The sequence below is a fragment of the Schistocerca piceifrons genome, chromosome 4 (genome assembly GCF_021461385.2).
Source record: "Schistocerca piceifrons isolate TAMUIC-IGC-003096 chromosome 4, iqSchPice1.1, whole genome shotgun sequence".
Lineage (NCBI taxonomy): Eukaryota > Metazoa > Arthropoda > Insecta > Orthoptera > Acrididae > Schistocerca > Schistocerca piceifrons.
Window position 1 is genome coordinate 36,101,969 of NC_060141.1, and position 26,214 is coordinate 36,128,182.

General features: G+C 42.7%; 1 protein-coding gene and 1 pseudogene across 1 annotated transcript in view; both read right to left on the reverse strand.

Annotated features, from left to right (window-relative positions):
* LOC124795574 overlaps positions 1 to 24,879 on the reverse strand; it is a 261,713-nt gene extending 236,834 nt beyond the window's left edge. Inside the window, exon 1 of the mRNA XM_047259646.1 lies at positions 24,645 to 24,879. Within this exon, the coding sequence (XP_047115602.1) occupies positions 24,645 to 24,732 (88 nt within the window). The 5' untranslated portion in view covers positions 24,733 to 24,879. The remainder of the gene's footprint in view (positions 1 to 24,644) is intronic.
* On the reverse strand, positions 9,595 to 9,711 carry LOC124797042 (annotated as a pseudogene).
* Positions 24,880 to 26,214: the final 1,335 nt, after the last annotated feature.

Here is a 26,214-nt window from a genome sequence, read left to right on the forward strand (position 1 = left end):
ACTGGGACCTCGGCTATCGATGTCTGCAATAAAGCCACATGTAGAGAATTATGAGCGTAGCACATACGTGCAGTATAGATATGCGACGCAGTTTTTCATCTGCAGACACTTCTCATCGAATGTAACAATACTTTATTTATGTGCCGATAGATTTTTTAAAAAACTAGTTGCGTGTTACACGACTGCACTGCGTTATTGGCATAAACGTAGCGACAAGGAGCCACCGTAGCTCGTGCGACGTGAAACATCATCTAGACTGGTGCGCTCGTACCGATTAGTATGAAATGTACGACATGTTTAGTAATGCCAATCATAAACAATCGACACAGCCGTGGATACAGACAGGACTAAACCCATCTACACGCTGTGTATGTGGAAGGATTACCCGAGGAAGAGGACGACGGTTCAATCCCGTCTCCGGCCATCCTGATTTAGGTTTTCCGTGATTTCCCTAAATCGTTTCAGGCGAATGCCGAGATGGTTCCTTTGAAAGGGCGCGGCCGATTTCCTTCCCCATCCTTCCCTCACCCGAGCTTCCGCTCCGTCTCTAATGACCTCGTTGTCGACGGGACGTTAAACACTAACCACCACCACCACCCAAGGAAGTTCTCATTCTTAAATAACAATTGAATGTTGGTTGCTTACGAGAAGCACGATTGTGACCTATCGATACAAGTTCATCCTTTGTCGGTATTGCTGCTAACATTGGTGGGATCCCACCATCGCCATGCGAATATGGAATCAGTAGGCCAAGGAGCGCCATATTCAACGTCATGCTGGGTCTCACCGATCCCACGAGACTTGCGCTCGAGTGGACATGTATTTTTTCGCAGCCTTGAACAGCCACGTCATGTATTGTGACTCAAGAAATAGTCTTGCTTGCAGCGACACAAGAATCTATACGGTTAGAGCGACGACGTCTGGAGTGGCACGGGTAACCACTATTGCGGCCTCCTTTGAAGCGGCTGCCGAGCCAGACCTGCTGTTGTACTGCGCTCATCAACAATCTTGGGTACGGGAGTCTCACGGCCTCGTCTTTTCAGACGACTGCCGGTTCTGCAAACAACATCAAAATTATCCTACATTGCCTGGAGGCCCTGAGGAGAACGAATGTTGCAAGGTTGTATTCGTTATCGTCGTATGGGCTCAGTATCTGGCCTGATGTTCTAGGGTGCCATTGGATAAACAACAAGATCACCTCTGGTTCGCATTGCCGCTATTTGGACAGCAGCCGTTACATTTCTGAGGTGTTAAGGGGCTCCGGAACGCCCTATACTTGCAATGTTAAAATAACGCTTATAAGTTACATCTTTCCTCACAAAGTATTTGAGGTAGGAAGTTGAACTTTTTACAGATTATTTATTGGAATATGGGCTACAACTTAACACAGGGATTTTACAAAATTTTAGTTCAGTTATTAAAGATGATTTTTTTTCAATTGTAATGAAAATTCACAACATTTTTTTGCAATTTTTTATTTATATATTCAAAAATATGCAGTTTTTTGGAAAAAGGCTGTGTTAATTTATGCAGAAGGTACTGTGTAACATTTACTGAAAGTTTGAAACAAATATGTTTGGAAGATCCTTAGAAAACATGTAATTAGTATGAGAAAATAAAAGTTTTGGGAATCGAGCGACAAAGATTGGATTAACTTTTTAGTGCATTCCAGGTCCATAGGATGGATTATCTTCATCCTCTGCAAATTCCTCCTCCAGCTTCCTCTTGTTCCTCCTCCTGTTTACTCTTGCTTGTATTTCTAGACTCTTTACAGCCCTGTCTGCAGCCCGAAGGCGTTCCTTGTCTAAAGCAAGCATCACTCGTTGTTGTGTTCGTAGATTTTGCTACCATTTTCTTCAGTTGCAATTACTGCAACACTGTTCCAAAAGGTGGTCATGTATGAACACTTACCACATTTCAGTTGTATTTCACTAGCAAGTCCTACGTGCTTTATTATGGAGAGTTCCAGACCAACTTCACTACAATGAATACATCTTACACAGTTTGAAAAAATTCCTTTTAGAACCGACATATCAAATATTTCATTCACATCCGATTCCCCCATAAAACATTTATAGTTTTCACTCATTGAACCAAGCTTCTTCTGTGAAGTATTTTCTTTCCCACTTTGACTGCTATGGGCAGGTGTACTTGAGAGGTTAGGTTCACTCACTTGGTTATCGTCTTTGTTGTTTACAGTAATAACACATACCTTTGGCTTTCCAACATTTCTCCTTTTCTTAAAAGCCTTCAGAGGATTTCTAATAACTTTACTTTTACTCATTATTATACTTCAACAAAACAGAGACTCAAGAAACAGAATTAATTACGAATATTTTCGAGATAACGACAGAGTAAATAAACATGAAACAATCGACAATCACCCCAGCGATATATATTGAACCATCACAGGTTAGCCACAACACATACATTATCTCATATCACTAAAATGTAGCTGATGAACACGGACGTTAATAATAACACCACTTGACAGTAGTTTAACAGTGCCACAGTGGGTCACGCCCATGTACAACACACTTCAAAAAAAATTTAAAAATAGTTGTAGTCTTCGGAATTGAATAAATTATATATCTATTAAAAGGTAATAGTCTGCAGATTCAGAAAACGCAAAAAAGTAAAAATTGAACTTTTCATGATTTTGAGCCTTTCCGGAGCTGTGTTCTACTTTCAAGTTTTTTGTGCTTTTATCTTTGAACAAAATAATGCACAAGGCCACTAGTTGCCACTGATGCCCTGGCCTACCTCTATACAGAGGGAGATGGACAGTTGTCCTCAACAGCACGTTTTCCAGATCTTTCTCTAACTGAACATATTTAGCCACGGACTGCCGAGAGATTGGCAGGCTATCAGTTGGCAGTACGTGCGACTGATGAATGCCGGCGCATAACTGAAGCAGCGTGGAATGACCTGGCCACTAGGGTGCACGCCACTGACCACTCCCCTTTGAACAGTGTGTGATTGGGGTACAGAGCGTACCCACGCACCGTCAGCAGTTCACATTCCGTTGCGGCGGTGAGGCAATGCTCTGCTCTTTGTTCAACAGACACAAATTAGGAAACCTTCAATGGAAGTAGTAGCTGAACCCTGACAGGACGTTGTCTGCTTCATAATCTCCACATAGGAGGAACTGTTAAGTGCGGTGCATACTGAGTTGAATGAGAGCCTCTTGATCAGAGCTTCATTTGACGAAAGATAGAATATATAGTTAATCTGTGATGGGCCTACACTGATAGAACTACTGCTTGTAAGCACGTAGTGACAAGGAGAGGTCAGATTTGGATGTAGCTTTTATAAAAACAGCTCCTCCTCCTAAAGCTCTCGCCGGCCGCGGTGGCAGTGCGGTTCTGGCGCTGCAGTCCGGAACCGCGGGACTGCTACGGTCGCAGGTTCGAATCCTGCCTCGGGCATGGATGTGTGTGATGTCCTTAGGTTAGTTAGGTTTAAGTAGTTCTAAGTTCTAGGGGACTGATGACCTAAGATGTTAAGTCCCATAGTGCTCAGAGCCATTTGAACCATTTGAACCTAAAGCTCTCCAGTAAGATCGTCCTTTTTGTCGAGGCTTTAACCTTATAGCATAGAGCCGTCAGAAGAAAATGTTCCTCTTCAAGACGACATACACACATTGATCTACCGTGTGCTAGAAATCATAACTCCTCCACATGTATCTTGAACCTGTTGACAATCGTCCGAGGTATGAAAATTGTCGTAGCGGTGAGATTCTTTTCTCGGTTTTACTGTTTCTTCTACCTGACATTCCTACGAGACGGACAATTCGCAGTTTGAGGAGAGAGGGAGGGTCCCTTGAGCAGCTTCCTCGTTCCTTATGGCAGCGGTTCCCAACCTTTTCCTCAAACCGACTAATTTGAGAATCTTGGTACTCTGATGGAACATCTTGTTTATTTCGAAGGTTAATATACAAATGAGAAAAACTTGTTATTCAGTGATTATTTCAACTTTAAATCATATGTAATAACACGGTGATCATAATTAAATTTAAAAAAATGGCTAATATCGTCAAGAAGATAGAAAATAGTTTTTGCGGACCAATTACGTCCTGCGGAACACAGTTTGGGAAACCATTCCTTAGGGTATATCGACGTCCGTACCATCGTACAAATAGTCGTCACCGTCTCTGTCGAAAAAGGGCTTAGGTTGTGTAGTGTGACGATTTTGTACTGGATCTTTGTGGTTAGTTTTTCTTCGTCTCCTGCTCTGCTTTGGTGATGGTGGTAAAGCTGTTTAAGGACAGGTAGAACAGTATCTTTCTGCCTGCCGTGAGCATGGGTTGAGGCTTCTCAACAACACGCTCTACCTCCACCATTGTTTTTGTGCTAAGCGTACCAGTTTATTTAGTTAGTGGTGCAGGTTTACAATTACAATTGCAAGCGCAGGTCGATATGTTTTTGCTGTCGGAAATTGTCTTCGATACTAGGCAGCTTCATCGCTGAAACGAATAATTTCTCGAAAGTACTCTGTTGCAATGTCTTAGCTTCCTTTGCCTTAGAATATGAGCTACGTTGCCTAATCTTCCTCTTCTCGGTCTTCTTCTCTTCTATGAAACCAGACATTTTCTGTTCGAAAGGGCTTTCATGAGAGCAATTAACAAACGTGGCCGGAGCAGTGCACCGAATATTTGATTCTTGAGCACCTAAATAGCATCTTTCGCACACAGACTGTTATTTGCACACCATGACGGTGTCACTGAAATGCTTATAGGATTAGAGATAGGGGCCGGTGGATTCTGGAGCACTGTATTCGGGCAACTTTGGTACGGCGAATGTCAGAATAAAACACCTGTCTTTTCGAACTCAACTTTTACTAGATTCTCTATTATCATTAATCTGGTGATACCTTCACCGTCCCATTCTTGTTGAAGTTCTTTGGTATCAATAGTCATGATGTTCCGACAGCTTACAACCTCATTGCTGCAATTTAACGCGGTATGTAGCTCTTTGTTTATGGCGTAGTCTCGAAGCGGTTTGACATTTAACAGTTATTTGGGTGATCATGTTGTCCCGATCGAGAGTGTGCTGTTACCCAGGCTCTTGGTGGGTGGGTGTGTCCCTCAACGTCCCGACAACGCTTTATATCTGTAGGAAGGCGATACTTTCACGAATGCTCCTTCCACAGTTTGCAACGAAAACGGTATTTATCAAAGGTCGTGATCTATTACTTTCTCAAGTGAACTAGACACAGGAGACATCTTTGTTGTCTGGATGCTAACATCGGACTACCCGACAAGCTTGGCGTGCCTATAGTTGGCATAGGATCCTTTTGTGTCCCACGAGTAGCTAGGAAAATAAGGGGACACCGAGACAGAACTCTGTTTTCCTTGTAGAAATTCGGTATTACAGTTGGCACGGATGTTTTCGTTTCAACAGTGATCCACCCCAACGGCACGTAAAACACCTCAAGTTCTTTTAATTTTTTTAAGGACCTTGGCCCATCTTCACTAGCCGAGTGGTCAAGGCAAGATTCCCTCTCCCCGTGACACAACGTTCAATTTCGGGCCGCATGAAAGTCGCTGAAGCATGCATCAAGCCTACGATTATAGTGGACTGATGGAGTCGACTGGTCCCCGGCTCGGGAAACTTGAGTTTTCCAAAGCCGAACTCAGACATCGAAAAGAGGCTGCCATTCAGTAGCCGTAGACGCACGTGTGGCTTATCGAAAGCAACGTGCATTACGCCTCAACCTGTGAAGGCAATTGACATTTAACCCAATACACTGATGGAAATGAAATTTAAACCATAACTTTGGTACAGGAATTTTACGTCTCCATGTCTTATCATTTTTCAGGCAAAGTATTAGTGCGGAAAATTTCTTATTTACGCTGGATTTGATCTGAATTGCGTGAGGTGATCATGACCAAACCTGGGTGTATCAGTGATCTCTGGTATTAAGGACAGATTTAGCTAAGCGTAAGTCGCTAAGTACCAGAGTAAGATAAATCGCGGGCATATTTTTCTCCTCAAACATCATTGTATTGTGCTCGGAATAGTTACTGCAAGGCATTCCGACGACGATCAATTTTTACTTAAAAAATGAAATTCACGGGATATCCGAGGAAAAAAAGCGTGGTGTATATCAGTTCTGAGGAAGCCTGTTTCAAATTAACTACTTTTTGCGGGTTAGTTACGTGGAAAACAATACGGAGCAAACATTTTTTGACCGTGATATGAGCATCACAGTAACTACACGAACAGAGCTTTTAGGATCTTTCTCCAGATCATCCAGCAGAGATGGATTAACTTTTCTAGATCGACAGCCTGAAAACATGGGGTCTGATCGCATTTTATATGTCTGGCATCAGAGCTATCAGATACGATTTGAATTTAAAGTGCTTAGATATTGATTCTCTCAGTAGTATTAACTGTTAAGTAGGAATGTTTTGAACTGCGTACTAGTATTTGATCCGTGCTCCAGCGTATCTAGATGCGTAAAGTAAAATATGCAGTATTCATATCACACCATTATTGAAATAGATCTTACCTAACACTGAGATCTTTTAAGAACGGATCACCTCTTTGAAAAGGGCATTTGCTGTCGTTTGGGGTATTACGCGCGTAGTCGTGGCTCATGAGCTCCCTTAGCTCAACCAATACATTATCTACGAGCTTCAGTCAGGTTCCTTTTGGCAGTCTGTCGCAAAGTTCGATTTTAGCCTGCTCAGTAAACCAACCATTATCCCTTTTATTACTGTGAATGGAGTGATATAGCTGTAATTAAATGACTTCTAGTGAATGTTGTCTGCACACAATTAGTAACATAACATGTTTAAACATATGGAGATTCTGTTTAGTGTTGTCTTTACTGCTAATACGCGGAAGTAGGCCAGTTCTCCCAGGATGAAACAGCAACGCGATCGCCGTTAGCGAATGGAGAACGTAACGTAAACTCGAATCCCTGAGGCCTGTACACGCAGGTTTTGACGTAAAACGATGTTGAATCGTCACTGAAGACTGAACTGTCGGCAGACTCGGTGTCCTAAGAATACTGCGAACGCCTGACAGAATACTTTGTAATCTTCGGAAAAAGGTGTTTTGTGAGTATAATCTGGCTTTCGTTACTTTACGACTAGCGGTTTTAACGAGTTTTGTCTCGAGTCTGAATAGAAGCTAAACTTGTGTACATTCTAGCCATAAAAACTGCAGTACCATGAAGGCGACATGCAACAACTGTGAAATTGCCGTGTTTGGCTATGCAAATGGTTAGCATTTCAGAGCTATCGGAAATAGTAGGTAGGACTAACGTAATCTGCGTTCTGTGTATAAGGAATAATTATTCAGAAATTCGTTTTGAATACAGGGTGTTTGTAGTAGGATCGTGTTTACGGTTCGTGTAACAAGCAGAAACCAGCATATGTTGGAATACGGCAAAGCTCGCCCATATTTTATGTAAGTGGCCAGCCAATAACAATTTCCTGTGACATTCTTGTTGCTATGTTTCCCCTTTCCTTAGGTTTTACTTTCTTATGTAGCATTTTCCTTCTTTTCCTGCTTTCTTTGAGTGTCTGCTTTAGTTTTCTTAGGTCTGTCCACATTCGTTCCTTTTAATGTGTGTAAGGGTGCTGATGACCTCGATGTTGAGCGCCCATAAGCCCCAACACACCACCACCACCAATACAGAGGCCGCGGTTTGTCGTTCCCCCATCATGCTGCTCACGTTGGACTGTGATACGAATCCGGAACGGTGTAGGAAGTCAACTGCGACTACCTTCCGAAGGGCCAGGCGTGTTGGTCCCTCGGTCGTGCTCGATTGGTTCAAATGGCTCTGAGCACTATGGGACTTAACATCTGTGGTCATCAGTCCCCTAGAACTTAGAACTACTTAAACCTAACTAACCTAAGGACATTACACACATCCATGCCCGAGGCAGGATTCGAACCTGCGACCGTAGCAGTCCCGCGGTTCCGGACTGAGCGCCAAGAACCGCTAGACCACCGCGGCCGGCATGCTCGATTGTACAGCCACGCCACGTATCTCGAAAAAAGAAACGGGTAAGACAAGTATCCACACGGATAGCGTGACGACGCCCGAAGCGCCACGGCGAGTATTGTCGCCGCTTCCCTTGCGTGGAGACAGGAACGCTCCGTGGAACGCACGAAATCACTGAACACAAGAGCGCCAATGCAACCGCCTTTCAGACATCATTCAGGCCCAGCATATGGCGCGATAACATGAGGTGCCGCTGTGTGCACAACACGTTCACCTCTGGTCTGCATAGTCTACAATTTGGACAGCTGCCGTTACATCTTTGACGTCTTAAGGCCAGCGGCTGTGCCCTGTCTTCGAGATCTATGTGATCTTCGAGATCTATGTGACGTTGTCTTTCACCAAGCTTGCCTCCCGCTTTGCCGGACATTTTAGCGGATGACGTGCGAGCTGTAGCTCGCGTTTTAAGTTTCTTAAAAAGCAGTAATATGGCAAAAGAGATTTGATTTCTACCTGGTGACTCCGCTTTCTTGTCGAGGTCTTTTAGTTACTCTTCCGTAACTCTTGATGTTTCAGATTTGTTTTTTTCTTCCCTTTTGTATTGGGCCTCGTAACGGTTTTCTACCCTCGCGGTCCCAGCATTCTCTGGTTCTTTACTGGGCGCTTATGACCTTAGATGTTTTGCGCCCTAAAATCCCACAAAAAAAGATAACAAGCTTGATACAGAGGGTGTACCACTGCTACCCTGGCCATGTTCTCCAGAACACTCATCCACTGAAAACGTCTGGTCATGGGTTACCGAGGGACCGGTAGCCAGTATAGCGAATGACCTTTGACCTACAGCTGAAGCATCAGCATGGAATGATGTACTCGTGTCTCTCACCCAGTCATAGTTCGACTTGATGTTCACCTGGTTTGGAGCCATTGTTGTTGTTAGAGTTGGCAGCCCTGCTTACCAAATTTCGTTCTCTACTGACTTCCAAACTATCGACAAACTTAATCACGCATTATTCCTACAGTACCGTATACGCAAAATAACTAAGATTTCGTTGTTGGCTATTTTCCTGTCCTTGCTGGTATCGCAGTTTTAATAGCCAACAGCGTATTGTAACAATCCTACAGCTCGACACGCTGAATGCCCAACCTTTACAAAATCGGCAGTCGTGTCTCAGACGCGGTGTCTTTGCTTACCCACAGTCGGTTGTCAAGTGTGGCTCCGACATGCCCACACAACACATCACGTTGATGTAGTGACACACAGAATCATGAACAATATAGCTCACTGACTGTGACATTATTACGCATTGATGTAGGCGGGTTTGCAAATAAGGGACCTGACACAATGGCGAAACTCTCAAGTGTTGGAATGGTTTCGGTGTTTAATGGTTGTGTGAAGAAGCCTTTGGTGTAGGAGATCATAATCCATGTATACAAAACCGAACAGGTGATGAAGCCCCAACGGTACCGACCGGCCACCGTGTCATCCTCAGCCGATAGGCGTCACTGGATGCGGATATGGAGGGGCATGTGGTCAGCACACCGCTCTCCCGGCCGTATGTCAGTTTCCGAGACCGGAGCCGCTACTTCTCATTCAAGTAGCTCCTCAGTTTGCCTCACAAGGGCCGAGTGCACCCCGCTTGCCAACAGCGCTCGGCACGCCGGATGGTCACCCATCCAAGTGCTAGCCCAGCCCGACAGCGCTTATCTTCGATGATCTGACGGGAACTGTGTTACCGCTGCGGCAAGGCCGTTGGCCATGTATACAAAGGAGAAAAAATAATTATCGTCCTAGTCTTGAGCCGCAGCGTTCCCAACGATAGATGTGTGCACTTCCATTGAACTACACTCATCAGCAAGTAAAACTGTCACCATAGGAAGCATATCCTCTCGTACCACGTACTTCCTACGGTGTACCTGAGACTCGCCTACGTGACTGTTACTCTTTACATTTTCCTGGCTCGTTCGAATTTCGTTGTAACACCAGCATCCCACTACGTTAATCCCAATAGGTGGGCACATTAACAATATCTTTTTACTGCCTATATAATACGAATACAGCCAAATGATACGTAGACTTTATTGGGAATGCTAAGATCAGCGCCTGTTTTTTTTTTTTTTTTTTTTTTTTGTTGCCAACTGTACATATTTTGCAATAATCATTTAGTGTTGACAACAAATAATTTCCGTTGAATTTTACTTTTTTTTTCAAGTTTCTATTTTGATTTATTCGCTAATGCGATATGGTGGCTTCGTGTCTTGGTTATACGTTTTCCGTAAATCTGTTGGATCATTGCTTCTTCCAGAAGGACACCCCAAATCCTGTGCGGAACGTACAGTCTATTTTTTACAAGTTTTAGAAATGCCGCCATATGTAGTTAGCTGCGATTTTATGTTGAGTCTGTGAACGGATCTCACACTAGTTTGTCTTTTTGTTGTGTGTAAGTTATACGTGAACTGACATTATTATCTCATACAGTGGAGCAGTTCCAGTAGTAGTAGTAGTCCATAGGGAAAAAGTAATTTTAAAATTACTTTTGTGAAAACCGTTAAACTGCATACCTGGAGTGTGGAGTGTATTTGATCACCCACAACTTTAAGAGAACCATGCCAGCCTTGAACTGGTCCTAGAGGCCCACAAGCAACATTGCGATACCGTGTAGCAAGACACCAAATGAATAAGGAGCAGTGAACACATTACATTCATCTTACTATAACGGGCCTTCGGAGCCAGTGAATACATTTGACCTTGCTAGAATTCTGTATTTTGGATCTCAAACAATGCGAATATTTTTCAGATTCATTTCACGAATATTTGGGATGAGTTTGGAACAATTTAGTATTTATATGATAGTTAATGCGTTAACATTAGAAAACACTGCTTGTTAAGGACTGTTTCTTATACGTAGGTTATAAATCGCTGTACACATAACAACACAATTCAATTGTCAACATTTAAGTTAACAGTCACAAAACTCATAAAGATGCGAAAATTTCGTGGTTGCCTTACTGTCTATTCTTGACAAAACCGAGACAGTGAACCAGTCTACTGTCTTTTTCATTGTTGTGACTTGGCAAGACAGCCAAGCCACTACGAGGTGAAGCCTAAAGGCACGCGTTTAAGCTCACGCAGGCTGGCGTGAGGTCTGGAACAGGACACGGAAATGAACTAGCAAAAACAGGACGTAGCTGTGGAATACTTAACTTTAATCCATAATTGGTGAACATCGGTCTGGCGGTACATGCATCACAAGATAAATAGCAAATGATAATGGCGCCTTGCTAGGTCGTAGCAAATGACGTAGCTGAAGGCTATGCTAACTGTCGTCTCGGTAAATGAGAGCGTAATTTGTCAGTGAACCATCGCTAGCAAAGTCGGCTGTACAACTGGGGCGTGTGCTAGGACGTCTCTCTAGATCTGCCGTATGGCGGCGCTCGGTCTGCAATCACTGATAGTGGCGACACGCGCGTCCGACGTATACTAGCGGACCGCGGCCGATTTAAAGGCTACCACCTTGCAAGTGTGGTGTCTGGCGGTGACACCACATTCATACAGTTTTGTATATTTATAGGTCACAGCTTCTTCACCAGATCTTAAATTCTTATGTAAGGACTTTCATTGCGATGTCAACCAGCATGAATGGTCATCGACGATGATGACGCCCAGGGGGTTGTTTGTGCCCCCTCTGTAGAAGCTGGATAGACGCATCGACAGATTGCTGCACGTGTTGGGCACAACGTGTCTTTCAACAGTGATCTGTGGAACATTCCCACAACTGTAGACCAGAGTCTGGACGTCTGCGCAGTATGGACCCAGTAAAGATCGGCGCATTCGTCGAGCAACAGTGGGAGACCGAACATAACCCAGGAATGGACTCTGGACACACGCACTCACCTGCTGTGTCATCAGACATCATCGGGAGCCGTCTGCTAACAGCAGGATTAAGATCACGTATGCCTCTGTCCAGGCTGCCACTGACATCATCACGCCGCCAAGCATGGCTATTCTGGTGTGGCGAAAGAGTTAACTGGAGTGTGGAATGGCACTCTACTGTCTTCAGTGATGAGAGTAGGTTCTGTTTGTACGTGAGTGGTGGACGTAGAGGTGTTGGCGTACTACCGATAAGGGCCTGTTCCAGAGTGCATTCACCCATGACGCGAGGTCTCATCCTAGGCATCACGGTGGGAAGGGGGGCAATAATTAACAAATCGCGGTCACATATGGTGCTTCTGCAAGTTAAAGTAACCACCACCCCCTATACTGCACTTGTTTTTGTTCCCGTGCAACTGCCACTTCTTCGAATGGAGGTGTGTTTTTTCAGCAGGACAATGTCCACATAACGGCAGCTACAACACAACGTGCTTGCTGTTGGTGGTGTATAACAACTGCCCTGGCTAGCAAGATCACCAGATCTCCTGCCAATTGGACATGTATGGGACGTGATGAAGCGCCAAGTCACTCGTTCCGCAGAGCTGCCAGAATCGTCACTGAATTGCAACAAAAGGCGCGAGATGCTTGGGACAGTCTATCGCAGGATGCCATTCGGCACTTTTTTGATGATTTGCAGGCGAGAATACACGCATGATTTGCTGCCTAAGGGGTTACACTGTGTACTGTGACTCGTGTGTTTCATTTGGTCTCAATTTGCTGTCATACACTCCTACATTGATTTGATGAACCATCTGTCGTATCACTTGTCAATAAAATGGCCTTGTCCTTGAGGATGTGTGTGTGTGTGTGTGTGTGTGTGTGTGTGTGTGTGTGGTACCTGTATAGGATGTTTCAAAGCCTTTACGTCAAACGTCCAGGGAGAACAACTTTCGTTAGAGGCAGAATGTCAACTGCCGCTTCCCAGTGACGCTTCACTATTCATCGGCCCTAAAATGCGAAATTTCACCGAACTAGGAGGATCTACTAACCAGGTGACCTGCATACTAGCTACTACAGTATACTGACAGAATGATTTTCAACAAGAAAATCTTAACAGTGAGTGTTCTTGACAATCGGAGACAGAAATTTTAGAAGTACATCAGGAACTTTAATTGTGATGGGTTACCCCCTTTCATACAAAGCAACACACAGGGTACACGCACGCTAGAGTGCCTACGCCCTGTCACCTCTCAGAGGCATAATTAATATCAAAGGACGGCTGGTATCGCCGAGAAGCGACAGCCAACATCCTGTATCCCACGACGTGTTCTACCAACGATAGACGATTATGAAAAGACTTTGAAACACTCTGTAAAATATGCGCCAGAATGTCTTCCATTCAGCCGTTCTTTTACTGTTCTAATTACGTTTTTAGTATGCTAACATAAGCTAGTTATCCGGATGTTCAATTTCTGAAGCGTTTTCTGCTATGGCAGATGTTTTAGAATAGTTTCTGTTGGCGTTAATGTACAGTATGCTCTTTTAGGAGCGTGTCAGTAGCCAAACAACGGCAGATGACCAGGGAATATTTGTCTGGGCCTTCGAAACCATGTGGGTGGCATCCATAAAAGATTTATTAAATCGTATCACCATGAAACTATAGATTCGTACAGTTTAAAATTCGTCTGTGTATATTGTACTTGTTGTTAGTCAACCTCCTGATAGATTGCTCAAATAAAGGAAAACTGATCAACAATGGTAATCAGATTTATCGAGTACCAACGTATCGTAATGACTGTGTGGTCATCCTCAGAAATGTCAAAGACATGCATTTCACTCCCACCAGTGGTCCAGAAATTTGCCTGCTGTGAATGAAGCAAAGACAAGCAACTCTAAAACAATTCCATACTAAAATTAATTTGTGAATATGTGCCTGTTGCCACACAAAATTATGTACATTCTGCAAAATGCATAGCTCGTGTGTAGTTGTCGCTTTACTATCAAAGCAGATTAACATTTTCTGGAGATTTAGCTCACGTTTGCTAATCTTTTTCCCGTCTACGAACATTAGAATGCATTAGTTTGGACAAAGACAAGCACCATTATATTTTTTTATTTGAAGTAATGCTGGATTTCTAATTCTCGTACTATTCGTCGACTTCCTGCTCGAACAGCTGCCAGAGCCCTAGCATTCTCCACGTTACATTCTAGAGCACTACAGAGCACGTGGGTGTATAAATAGAGTGTGACTCATCTTCATGGAGCATCTCGTACCGCTTTCCAGGCGCTGACAACGCCATCCTATGATTCTGGGTCACTGGCTGCGAAAAAATGTAGGACCGATCAAGTGCTGTGGACTCGGTCATCCGAAATCTATTGATCCCAGTAGTTTTCAGTATACAAGTGCGGAAATGTTGAGCTGTTTCTCGAAATATATTCATAGATAAATACCATCCTGTATAGAACAAAGAGGCAGAAGAGACAAGGGATCTGAATAGCAAATGCTGCAACAAAGTGCTGTGTGAGAAGCGAGGAATGATGAGTTAGCAAGGAAATACCCAAACTTCTTTCAACTTAGGGGATATCGATACGCCAGAATGCTTGGGAGCAACACGTTCCCTGAATTGTTAAACGAAACGTCCTTCATCAGTTGTGAGGATTTGCTTGCACCTGACTAATTTGTTCATAATTATTAGCTTTCAAGTGGCCACGGGAAAGCCAAAGTTTGTTAACGATATGTTACACAACTATTTATTGGCCCTGGCTGTAGGGGAATAGTAGCGAATAAGAGCCAATAGGAGAACGATATAAGGGGTACTACGGGAGGTAACAAAGTATGTTAATAAACTGCAAAAAAATTATTTTGATATTGTCATCTGATACAATAAAACGAGGTGGGTCAAAGAAGGAGACAGTTGCTCGTAACACGTTTCGTGCTAACGAGTAGTGGAACACCTTTAGCATTTCCAGAATGAAATTTTCACTCTGCAGCGGAGTGTGTGCTGATATGAAACTTCCTGGCACACAGTTTTAATCTGTTAGGAAGTTTCACCTGTAGTGTTCTTCGTTTCCAGCTGGTTTTTGGAGAAATGAAATATTCATAACTTCGTAACTGCAATAAAAACAAATCACCAAATGCTCAAAGATAAATGCAATCAACAGAAATAGAAGAAGTGTGTTTTCAACAGATTTGAATGAGTAAGTCCAAACAAACATAGATTCATCCGAAAAAGTTTGATAGTTGGACAAGGATTTAGGTAGTCGAGATTACTTGATTGTTTATATAGGTGAGCCATCACTTTTTATCCAGGTCTGCGTATTGTTCTGACGCCGATGACAGTTCCCAGCAGCCAGTTATCGAAAATGAAACTTTTAGTGCATGTCGTGCTATGGTAACGAAAATACAGAGTGCGTGCGGTAGAATTTTACTGCAGATGCCAATGATAAGTATTTTTAGCGATCAACATTACGATCTTCAGCACCTGCTTACGGAGACTTACAGGACAACATTTTGTCACGTGCGTTTCGCAGTGCTTCTTTTGTGCATGTGTGAAAAGTTCCATAAGTTACAGGACAAGAGATAATTTTTGGGCCTCAGGGGTGTAAGGATAAAAATTTTTTGTCTTGAAACGTCCTGGCAGATTAAAACTTTGGGCCGCACCGGGACTCGAAACAGGTAGCTTCGCCTTTCGCGGGCAGGTCTATTTACTGAGCTACCCAAACACGATCCCTTCCACGCAGCTACACTTCCGCCAGTACCTCTTCTCCTAACATTCAAACTTCACAGAAGTTCTCCTGTAGACCACACGGGACTAGTACTCTGGAAGAAAGGATACTGCGTAAACTGGCTTAAACACTGCCTCAGGTATTGCTTCCACTCATTTTGCCGAAATGCAATGGTCCCACGAATCTGCCAGGAAATTCCAAATTACTGCACACTCCGATGCAGAGTGAGAATTCATTCCGGTAATGTTGTTTTGATTTACAGTAACTTTCTTTTAAAGTCACTCCTTCGAGATAAATCACAAGCGCTTCAGCTGCCTCGTACAACTGCCTGTCAGTAGCATGTTTGCGCACATCTATCGTAACGTTCCGCGGACTGTCGGCAGCGGCTAATTAGCTACGGCTCCTTTCGCGGCTTGTGCGGCCTTTCGAGTCCAGACTGCGGTGGCGAGCCTTCCATTGTTGCGGGAGCTCTGGCGCGTAGCCATGACGCGAACAATGGGAACCGATGTGTCTCCCCCCCGCCAGAAATAGGTGGGCGCGCGCTGTTTGTGTTTCAAGGCGCGGATAAGGCGCCGCTTTCAGCTTTCGCTCTTCACTCCGCGTAAAACTACGGACTACGGACACATAGTACGTAACGCCGGCTTTTCTCACCTCAACAATGAACTCTTGTACTGACTGGTGAAATATCTATTTTTTAGAATTTGAACAACGTATTATCATAGCAGGAAGAATGATCTCCAACGTACTTCACCAATCAAAGCTAACTCCCCAGCTGAAATAAATGAGAAATCTATAGAACTATCTATCTTCCATTGATCGTCATTATTTTAATGGGCTAATGTTTGTGTTCAAAGCATTTCTTTAGTCTAAAACTAGTCCTCTTAGAGCTTCACAATCTGATCCCTTCTATTTACATTACAATGAATGATCATTTTCGAAGTGAACTGCGTCGTTATCATCACAATTCTTAGCGTCTTTTCTCAGACCTCGACGTGTGCGAATGCTCAAAGATGAAAACGTTCTATCCGAGCTGCAGCTCTGATGATCTCTTTCTCAAAGGTTGTAAAATTATATTCTTTTTTTCTTCTTTAATCACTATCAGTGTATTCCTCTGAGCTCCTCCTTTTACAGCGAGGAGCTCTACCGTCACTTTCTTTAATTGTTCGTTTTGTATTAGCTGGCAGTGATAAAAAGGATATTAACAGTGATATACAAATTGATTTTCAAGCATAAACAGTTGTATTTCAATGATCAACAAAAGGCGTGTCGAAATGCAACTGCAGTTATACTGAGGCATACGATAACAGGAAGAAGAGGAAGGAAGAGATTCCAGATACTGGATGACACGACGGACGGTACAACATACAGCAGCCTTAAGAAGGAAGCAATGGATCGCAGAAAATGGAGAGGCAAAGGACCTGCTAATATAGCAGATAACTGATGATGATGATACGATAACAGACTTTACAAGCGTACTGACACATACTGTTGTCCATGGATTAAGTTAGCCCATTATCAACATACATTTAAATCATCCGGAGATTAGTAAGTATGTCTAGAAGAAGCGGAAATTAAACAGTGACAGTGGCGTATTGATGTAAGACAATTATGAACACTCATAAAGTATACGTGCGCTGCCCACGTTAACCCAGCTCTCCAAAATGATTCAGAAAACTGGGTATCTGCAAAATATGAACCGGAAGTGGATTTATTTGGGGCATCACATTAAAGTAGAAATATCAGGCTGTAAATTTGCACATTATTATATGATTGTAAATAATAGTTATGTCTGTAAGACAATAGTAATCTGCTGATAATACATATTAATTAGAAAAATAAAGGAACAAATGCCAACTGCACTAAATATAATGATCTTGCAGTTTTTGTAACTAGGATTACAAATAATTCATTGTCCTAGAAAAAATGCGTCCACTGTTCCCTCATAACCTGCCTGCCACATGTCAAACTCCCGAAAAATTTTACCAGCATTCAGAACTATGACTCTGTGGTGTCAAAAACACAGTCCGGTATCGATTATTTTTTCCGATGAGCCAGACTGTGAAACTTCGGTTGCTCGAAAATGTCAGAAGATCCAAAAATTACTCAAATTTCTGCCACTGTTAACGACGAGGATTCTTCGTAAAGCAGCGGTTGACGACGAGAAATATATCAGACAAGTTACTCTCTTTCCTAGACCAGTGGCAGATGCTACTTGGAGAAAGAGTTATCAGAATACCTCTTTAAGCACTAGAATTACTTATTTGTTGTGTTTATTGCGTGCAAAGAAGATGATGGGTTTCTTGAAACAACGCACTGGTAATACACAGTTCTCACAAAAGAACAATTCCAAGTATCCAGATGCTCTGCCTAAAACAACATATTTGTTACATGGTAGCATAAGCTAAACTAGTGTCTCTTCTGCCTCTCAGGTTATGTCAACAGATGCAAACTGCTTAAATACGCTTCGATATACACTGCACAAAGGTTACAAGCAGTTTCCATTTACGACGCTCTCCACACGATCAGTGACAGCCACTTTCCCTCTAGCCCTAGAAACATAAATTATGTTAGTAATGTCACTTAAGAATTATTATTTAAATATGTTCTGTGACCCATTTCGACGCTACCTGATGTTTCTGCTAGTTTTTACATTTGCTTTGAGCTTCCGGAGAAACCTACTTTTTATTCTATCGTTAACGCGTTTCCTGTCTGAGGGCATAATGCATGACTGTATGTTACTCTTACTATATAATGTTATATTTAAGTTCCATACAGTATGTAGGGAGTTGTGTAATACAGTATTTGTAAATTCTGTGCTGAAAAAAGATTTTTGGAGTTGGATCTCGCAGTGCAGCAGAAGCATTCTCCCGAACGTTGATCAGTTGATATTAAAAAGTACATAATATACAGAGTGAGGCAGCTGTGGCAGGCCATCTCAGATACATCCAGATTGAATTTATATATAGAGGTGCGGTTTTTGCCAAGCTATAGTAGACAATATAGTGAATTTCCTGACGTTCGCAAGTAATTTTTATCGCTTATAGTCGCCGAATTACGAGACCGACGCTCTCTCTCTCTCTAAGGGAACTTAAGGGTTTCCTCTGTGTCATTTAGAAGCGTCCCAGAGAACTTTAGCGACATAACATGAATGACACTTGACCGAATTTTATCAAGAGAACAGTGTACAGTGCAGCAAACCACCGTCCCGCCGTCAGAAGAGGTTTCACAAACTCCTGTACTATTATGCCAGATGTAAGCAAACACATAACTCAGGTGTGGACCTTGTGCTTATGTGCGCCCCTGAAGCGTATCAGCCTCTTTTCTGCTGTTGCAGCAATCAGATAACTTGCACGTAAAGCCATTGAGACATTGACACTGTATACAACAATTGAAAATTTGAATATGGTTTACAGCGAATGTTGCAGTGGTGCGGTTGAATGCTGACAAGTCTCCAGAACGCGCTAAGCACGATCTGTCTACGCACGAATTATAAAAAAGTTCTGGAAACTGGTAGTGTGGAGGATGAAATACACCAGGGAAAAAAAGTGCAGCTGATGAAAGAAATGAAACTAACATTTTAACCGCAGGAACACACATTGTAAATGTCACTAAGAGGCATCTCGAAAGTGCGAGCAGTATATTCCATCACATTTTATTCTCTTCATGTTTCACCGCATCCACAGCTTCGTGACAATGACTTCCACAATTGGTTACAGTTGTCGCGCGGGATTAGCCGAGCGGTCTCAGGCACTGCAGTCATGGACTGTGCGGCCGGTGGCGGCGGAGGTTCGTGTCCTCCCTCGCGCATGGGTGTGTGTGCTTGTCCTTAGGATACTTAAGGTTAAGTAGTGTGTAAGCTTAGGGACTGATGACCTTAGCAGTTAAGTCCCATAAGATTCCACACACATTTGAACATTTTTCATTTGGTTACAGTTCTCCGAATGTCATCTACGAAAGGTGCTAAGTGGTGCAGCATATCTATGCGAAATTTTGTTTAAGGAAGAAGCATCGTTTACAGACCATGGGCAAGTCAGTCTTCTCAATATGCACTAATTGTCACTTGCATATCCACTTTGACACAAAGAAGTGGATAAAAACAACGCTCTTGTTCTATCAACGTTTGCTGTGTATTTTTCAAGATCCGCATCATTGGTGCCTGTTTTATTGATGGGAATATAAATACACTCAAGTGTCTCTAGTTCGTAAGATATGCTGCTGCCGCAGTTATTGGAAGACATCCCAATGGATATAAAGCAATTAGAGAGGCATCAACATGATGGATGACCTTCCGTTTCGCACTTGTAATAAGAGATCCTCTTAAGAGAACATTTGGAGAACATTGGAACGGTTGTTAAGGATACGCAAAATGGTCTGCACACTCACTAAACTGAACACTTCTATACTTTTTCCTGTGGCGGAAATAAAAACAAGAGATCTATTAGGAAACACCGGCGATTCCCGAAGGCATGAAGTGCCTTTTAACACTGGTCTGTACTGCCGTTAACTCCAGATAAACGTGCGGTATTGTTTCTCAAGAATCACTTTATGGCATTTAGCAGTGCTGAAGGTTAATAATATGAGCACTTGGTATGGCAGACGTCATAACAAACACACGAACTGTACCTGGATACCACGCTTGCTTGCTTTTGGTACAACAGGGCCGACTTCGTGGAATATCTTCTCCTGAAGGCGGGACAGTGGTTTGACAATATTTGATCAAGTGTCATACATGTTACGTCGCTGAAGTTCTCTTAGAAGATTCTTTCAAATGCTACTGATAAAAATACATAGTTCCATTAGAAAAAAAACAAACTCCATGTCGTAATTCGACGACTACAAACGATAAAAATTACTTGTGGACGTCAGGAAATTCGCCATATTAGTCGCTGTAACTTCGCGAAAACTGAATCTCACCTCGTATACTAGGGTCTACCGCGAGGCAGACAATTGTATGGTCCCTGCCAGTATCGCCTTTGAGTACACTCAACGTTCTGCGACAGTACAACCTGATGAGAATGTTACACAGTTGAACATCATTCCACGGACATATTTATACTGACTCCAGTTGTGACATGTGACTCAACAATCCTTATAAACAATGGCTAATACTACTTAACGTCTTGCGACTCGTTCGCCTTTACATTTCTCAAATTTAGACGTACTTATCGATATTTGCAAGAGGCTGATTCTTTTCTGGAGATGTGACGGTATGTTACTATATTTACTGTCATGTAACACATTGTCAAAGTTTTACGTCATCAATGAGAGGTCTTAGATGGTTGTTATTAAGACTGTACACTAAATCATCATTACATAACATACGCAACTATGACTTGTAAATCTCGCTGACATATATCCGAAATTATTTATTTTTCTCTGAATGACTTGATATTCAGAATACTGTACTGCTTTCTGTCAGTGAAGAAGTCCTCTATCCAGCCGTGACCTGGCTTCATATCCCGCTTAGCGTCTGTGTGGTACGACAATCAAATGTCTTCGAAATGTGGCATTTAGAGACTGTATATGGATAGCGCAATTGATAGGTTTGGAATCCCTATTGGCTACCATGGAGTTTCTTTCCTTCACTCATCGGTAACTCATGTTAAACATAGAAGACAAGTCACTTCCAAATCATTCTTCGAAACTGCTGTGGGTCCCTATTGAACTTTAAGATTACACTGTTCTCGGCAACACTAGTATTCTTTTCCGTTGTGCGCAAGTCGAGTTGTGGCAACACCGTGGTTTAAGATTGTGAAGGCATAGCTTCAACATTTGGTTTTAATTCTTGTATGGCCTATTACGTTCATTGTCTCATCAACAAGTGGGTAAACGCTAATTTTTATCACTGCTTCTGTCCAAAATTTCTTAATATTCGAAACGCGCGATGCAGATTATTGAACAAGTAGCTGAGAGAATTTTGGTAAGCGTGCTTAGCATAACTCATGTTAAAAATAAATTGAGCGGGCCGCATTCGCGGAGGGCTTTGCCAAGAAGCGCGTAACAGTGGCAGTAGGTCATTTTCTCAATCCTCGCGTCCTTCTGCGCTACAGTTTAGTAGTCTTGGCGTGAAAAATCGTAACTTCACTAACAGTCTTTATATAATGACGGTTTAAACGAGAGTGAGACGAAATCTACGTTAATACACCCCTCTTCTTGCAACAGGCTTTCTTTTCCCTCCTTGGTTATACCGACTCCTACTCACTCGTTGTCTGTCTCTGTGTCACACACACACACACACACACACACACACACACACAGAGAGAGAGAGAGAGAGAGAGAGAGAGAGAGAGGCACTTCGCTTTAGTTCAACAATTTGGTATTTTCTACAATGGCAGTTAACCTGAATACGAGGGAAAGCTGTGCAGATTCGACAGAAGACTTACGAGCTGACGACAGCTTCCTTAGAGACTCGTCACTAAGCAACAAATTTCCATAATATTTTGTAGGCAGTAATTGTAGTCAAATAATTTCAAAGATGGGAGCTAACTAAGGAACATGCACGTAAATTCAAAAGCATGCCTTGCCTAAGCTGCGCGAATGAAGCTCATATGAACTTTACAATCCCATTTTTTTTCCTAAGTTGGCACTACAGAAGGAGGTCATGATTTGACGTGAATCGTGTAAATGACAATGGAAGGAAGTGGTGTTAGCCCTATTAACTTCCTATTAGGGAGATGGAGTACTTTTCCGCCTACTTAGGTTGAGCTGTCGTGTTGGTGGGAGAACAGGTGAAAGAGATAACATAGGGCAGGCGTGAATGAGGTAGAATACATAATGTATTTGTAGATAGGCTATCATTCTTTAGGCCACCTGCATTTACTTGCAGATGAGTAGACAATTGATTCGAACCTTAAGGTCGAACGACTTTTCAGATGGTACATCAGTTTGTGGATCATCATTATGAATTTTGCTAATTTACACTAAAAACGGTGAGGTACATTTCTGACAGTGGGTGACTTGCTTCTGATGATGCCAGTGTAGGTAATCTGTTAAGAGTTACACATAAACCTGGAATGGCAAGAAAATTGTTGACGTTTTATTCAAGAAATCAAGGCATCTAACAAGTCACGTTTCTAAGATGGTCACAATATATCATATCTGATCGTGTTATAACCCTGGGCAGGCTACTTGCGAATACCATACGTCATTATGATTGTTCAGATCATTGGGAAGTATCCAGAAACAAGCTGAAGGACTGGCTCAACCGTACAGAACTACTGAGCAAATAGAGTTGTATATGTTCGGAGCTGACACGTCACATTTATATAACACAGGAACAGGAAAACAGCCGTTACCTTACGCACACGCGTTTTGCAGATTCTCTTTCGGTATGTGAAGAAATGTTCATTGTTACAAAGCTTTCTAAAGCCAAGATCGTATAGATATTTCTTTATTTTTAACAACCAGTTCCGACAGACGTTGCCATCATCTGTAGGTCTTCATAATTTTGTGTTACAAAGCGTTTAGATTAGATTAGATTAGCTTTTCGTTCCATAGATCCGTGCTGAGGAGATCCTCGTGGATGTGGAACATGTCAATTTTTTTTAAGCTGAAATAACAATACTAATAGTATGAACATATACAGAATATATACAATACATCATTTGTTTCTATTAAAAAATTCGTCAGTGGAGTAGAAGGAGTTGGCCACTAGTAAGTCTTTCAGGCTCCTTTTAAACTGATCTTTATTTGTAACTATTTTTTTTTATGTTTGCTGGCAAATTATTGAAGATGAGTGTTCCTGAGTAGTGGACCCCTTTTTGAACTAAAGTAAGTGCTTTTAAGTCCTTGTACAGATCATTTTTGTTCCTGGTATTGTATGTATGAACTGAGCTGTTTGTTGGAAAAAGAGATATATTATTTAGGACAAATTTCATTAAGGAGTAGATATACTGAGAGGCAGTAATTAGTATACCAAGTTCTTTGAAGAGGTTTCTACAGGTCGTCCGTGAATTTACTCGACAAATAATACGTATTACACGCTTTTGGACTCTGGAAACTTTTGTTTGACTTGAAGAGTTACCCCAAAATATTATACCATATGACATTATGGAATGAAAGTAGGCAAAGTATGCAAGCTTTTTCACTTTTGTGTCTCCTATGTCAGCTAACACCCGAATTGCAAATACAGATTTGTTAAGGCGTTTCTGCAGTTCTGCAATGTGCTCCTCCCAACTGAACTTATTATCAAGCTGTAATCCCAGGAATTTCAGACTGTCAACCTCTTCTATCTGCTCTTCTTCATACTTTATGCATATGCTGGGTGGAAACCTCTTGCATACAGTGAGTCTTTCGAAGTTTGATGTCAGTGAATTGGCTTTAAACCATTTATTAATATCCATGAAAATATCATTAGCAGATCTTTCTAGAACTACACTCGACATACTATTTATTGCAGTACTTGTGTCATCTGCAAACAAAACGAACTCTGCTTGTGCTTGTGAGATGGAAAACAGAAATGTTGAATACCTAAAGATGACAGCAAAGTCTGTCGAAACCGGCTGTTGAAAATAAAGAAATATTTATGCCAACTTGAATGTTTTTTTACCAAGTAAAACAGATCATTTATGCCAACTTGAATGTTTTTTTTTTTACCAAGTAAAACAGATCACTCCTTTTCAAAATGGTTCAAATGGCTCTGAGCACTATGGGACTTAACATCTATGGCCATCAGTCCCCTAGAACTTAGAACTACTTAAACCTAACTAACCTAAGGACAGCACACAACACCCAGCCATCACGAGGCAGAGAAAATCCCTGACCCCGTCGGGAATCGAACCCGGGAACCCGGGCGTGGGAAGCGAGAACGATACCGCACGACCGATCACTCCTTTTCATTTCGCTACATAAGAAAAGTCAAAATTTCATATGGCACTTGATCAAAATCACCAAGGTGAATGTCAAATTCGTTCTATCCTTAAAATTACGTATCCGTCGGATATCGATCTCTAGTTCGCACCCCCCTTTCACATATCTTTCTGGATTCAAAATGAGGGAGACTATTGGTGAAAGAATGCGAGCAGCTGTTGGCGAATCGCCTCGCGCAGAGCCTAGATGCTATGAATAGCGGACCTTTAGCGCGGGACCGGCGTACCTGCATGGCTCCAGTGGACGCTCTTGGAGAGCTTTCCGCGCTGCTTGCCGGCGAAGCTGGCGGAAGCCTTCACCTGGGCGTTGCCCATGGCGGCGTCGCCTCCCTCACGGCTGCGGCTGTGGGCGACGCCTCTCGCCCGCCATCCCCCGCTGACGGAGTTTCGTGCGTCTTGCGTTCGAGCGAAGCGCTGTGCGCTGTCCGGCCACGAGGCTCGGCCCCCCGGACACTGCGAGCTGGGCGCGTGCCGACTCCTCGCCTCCGCCGCCTTCTAAACTCGCCGCGCTCTCAGCTGCTCCGCCTTCTAAATCGGGACGCCCGACGTAGTCACGGAAGCACTGTCTTCGTGGTGGCGCTTTCCGTCGCTTTCCGATATCTGTACAGTTTTTTGCAAGAAAGTGCTCTGTGCCATTACATGGACTGTTGTCGACTGAACTGTATGTAATAGGCATTCCTCCTCTATGCTACATTTTGTCTGTTTCTTGTGTCGATATATATTTTTGTATCACAGTGAATTTCAGGTTAGATTAGATTAGGTAAGTCTTAATTCAGTAACGGTCGATTATTCTGTAAAAAATTTATTTACTTCGTAGTTTGTGAAATTTTTCACCCTTACAGTGACTATAATTACACATTAACCATGCTTTTTTGATGGAAATGCGGTTGATTCATATAACTGGAGGTATTCCACTTATTGTCTGCTCTTACATTGTCTTTAGGTTTCATTTGTTCGGGTTGTGAATTCCTTTACCAAGTCTACTCTCTGAGTTTCAAATTCTCCTAGCTCAGATTAGCCAACTATAGGATACTGCAGACATCCATTTATTCAATAATGAATAATAGCAATCATTTTCATGTATGCCCTTAGGTTAGATTATCCCCCCATGAACCATGGACCTTGACGTTGGTGGGGAGGCTTGCGTGCCTCAACGATACAGATAGCCGTACCGTAGGTGCAACCACAACGGAGGGGTATCTGTTGAGAGGCAGACAGACGTGTGGTTCCTGAAGAGGGGCAGCAGCCTTTTCAGTAGTTGCAGGGGCAACAGTCTGGATGATTGACTGATCTGGCCTTGTAACACTAACCAAAGCGGCCTTGCTGTACTGGTACTGTGAACGGCTGAAAGCAAGGGGAATCTACAGCTGTAATTTTCCCCGAGGGCATGCAGCTTTACTGTATGATTAAATGATGATGGTGTCCTCTTGGGTAAAATATTCCGGAGGTAAAATAGTCCCCCATTCGGATCTCCGGGCGGGGACTACTCAAGAGGACGTTGTTATCAGGAGAAAGAAAACTGGTGTTCTACGGATCGGAGCATGGAATGTCAGATCTCTTAATCGGGCAGGTAGGATAGAAAATTTAAAAAGGGAAATGGATAGGTTGAAGTTAGATATAGTGGGAATTAGTGAAGTTCGGTGGCAGGAAGAACAAAACTTCTGGTCAGGTGAGTACAGTGTTATAAATACAAAATTAAATAGGGGTAATGCAGGAGTAGCTTTAATAATGAGTAGGAAAACAGGAGTGCGGGTAAGCTACTACAAACAGCATAGTGAACGTATTATTGTTGCCAAG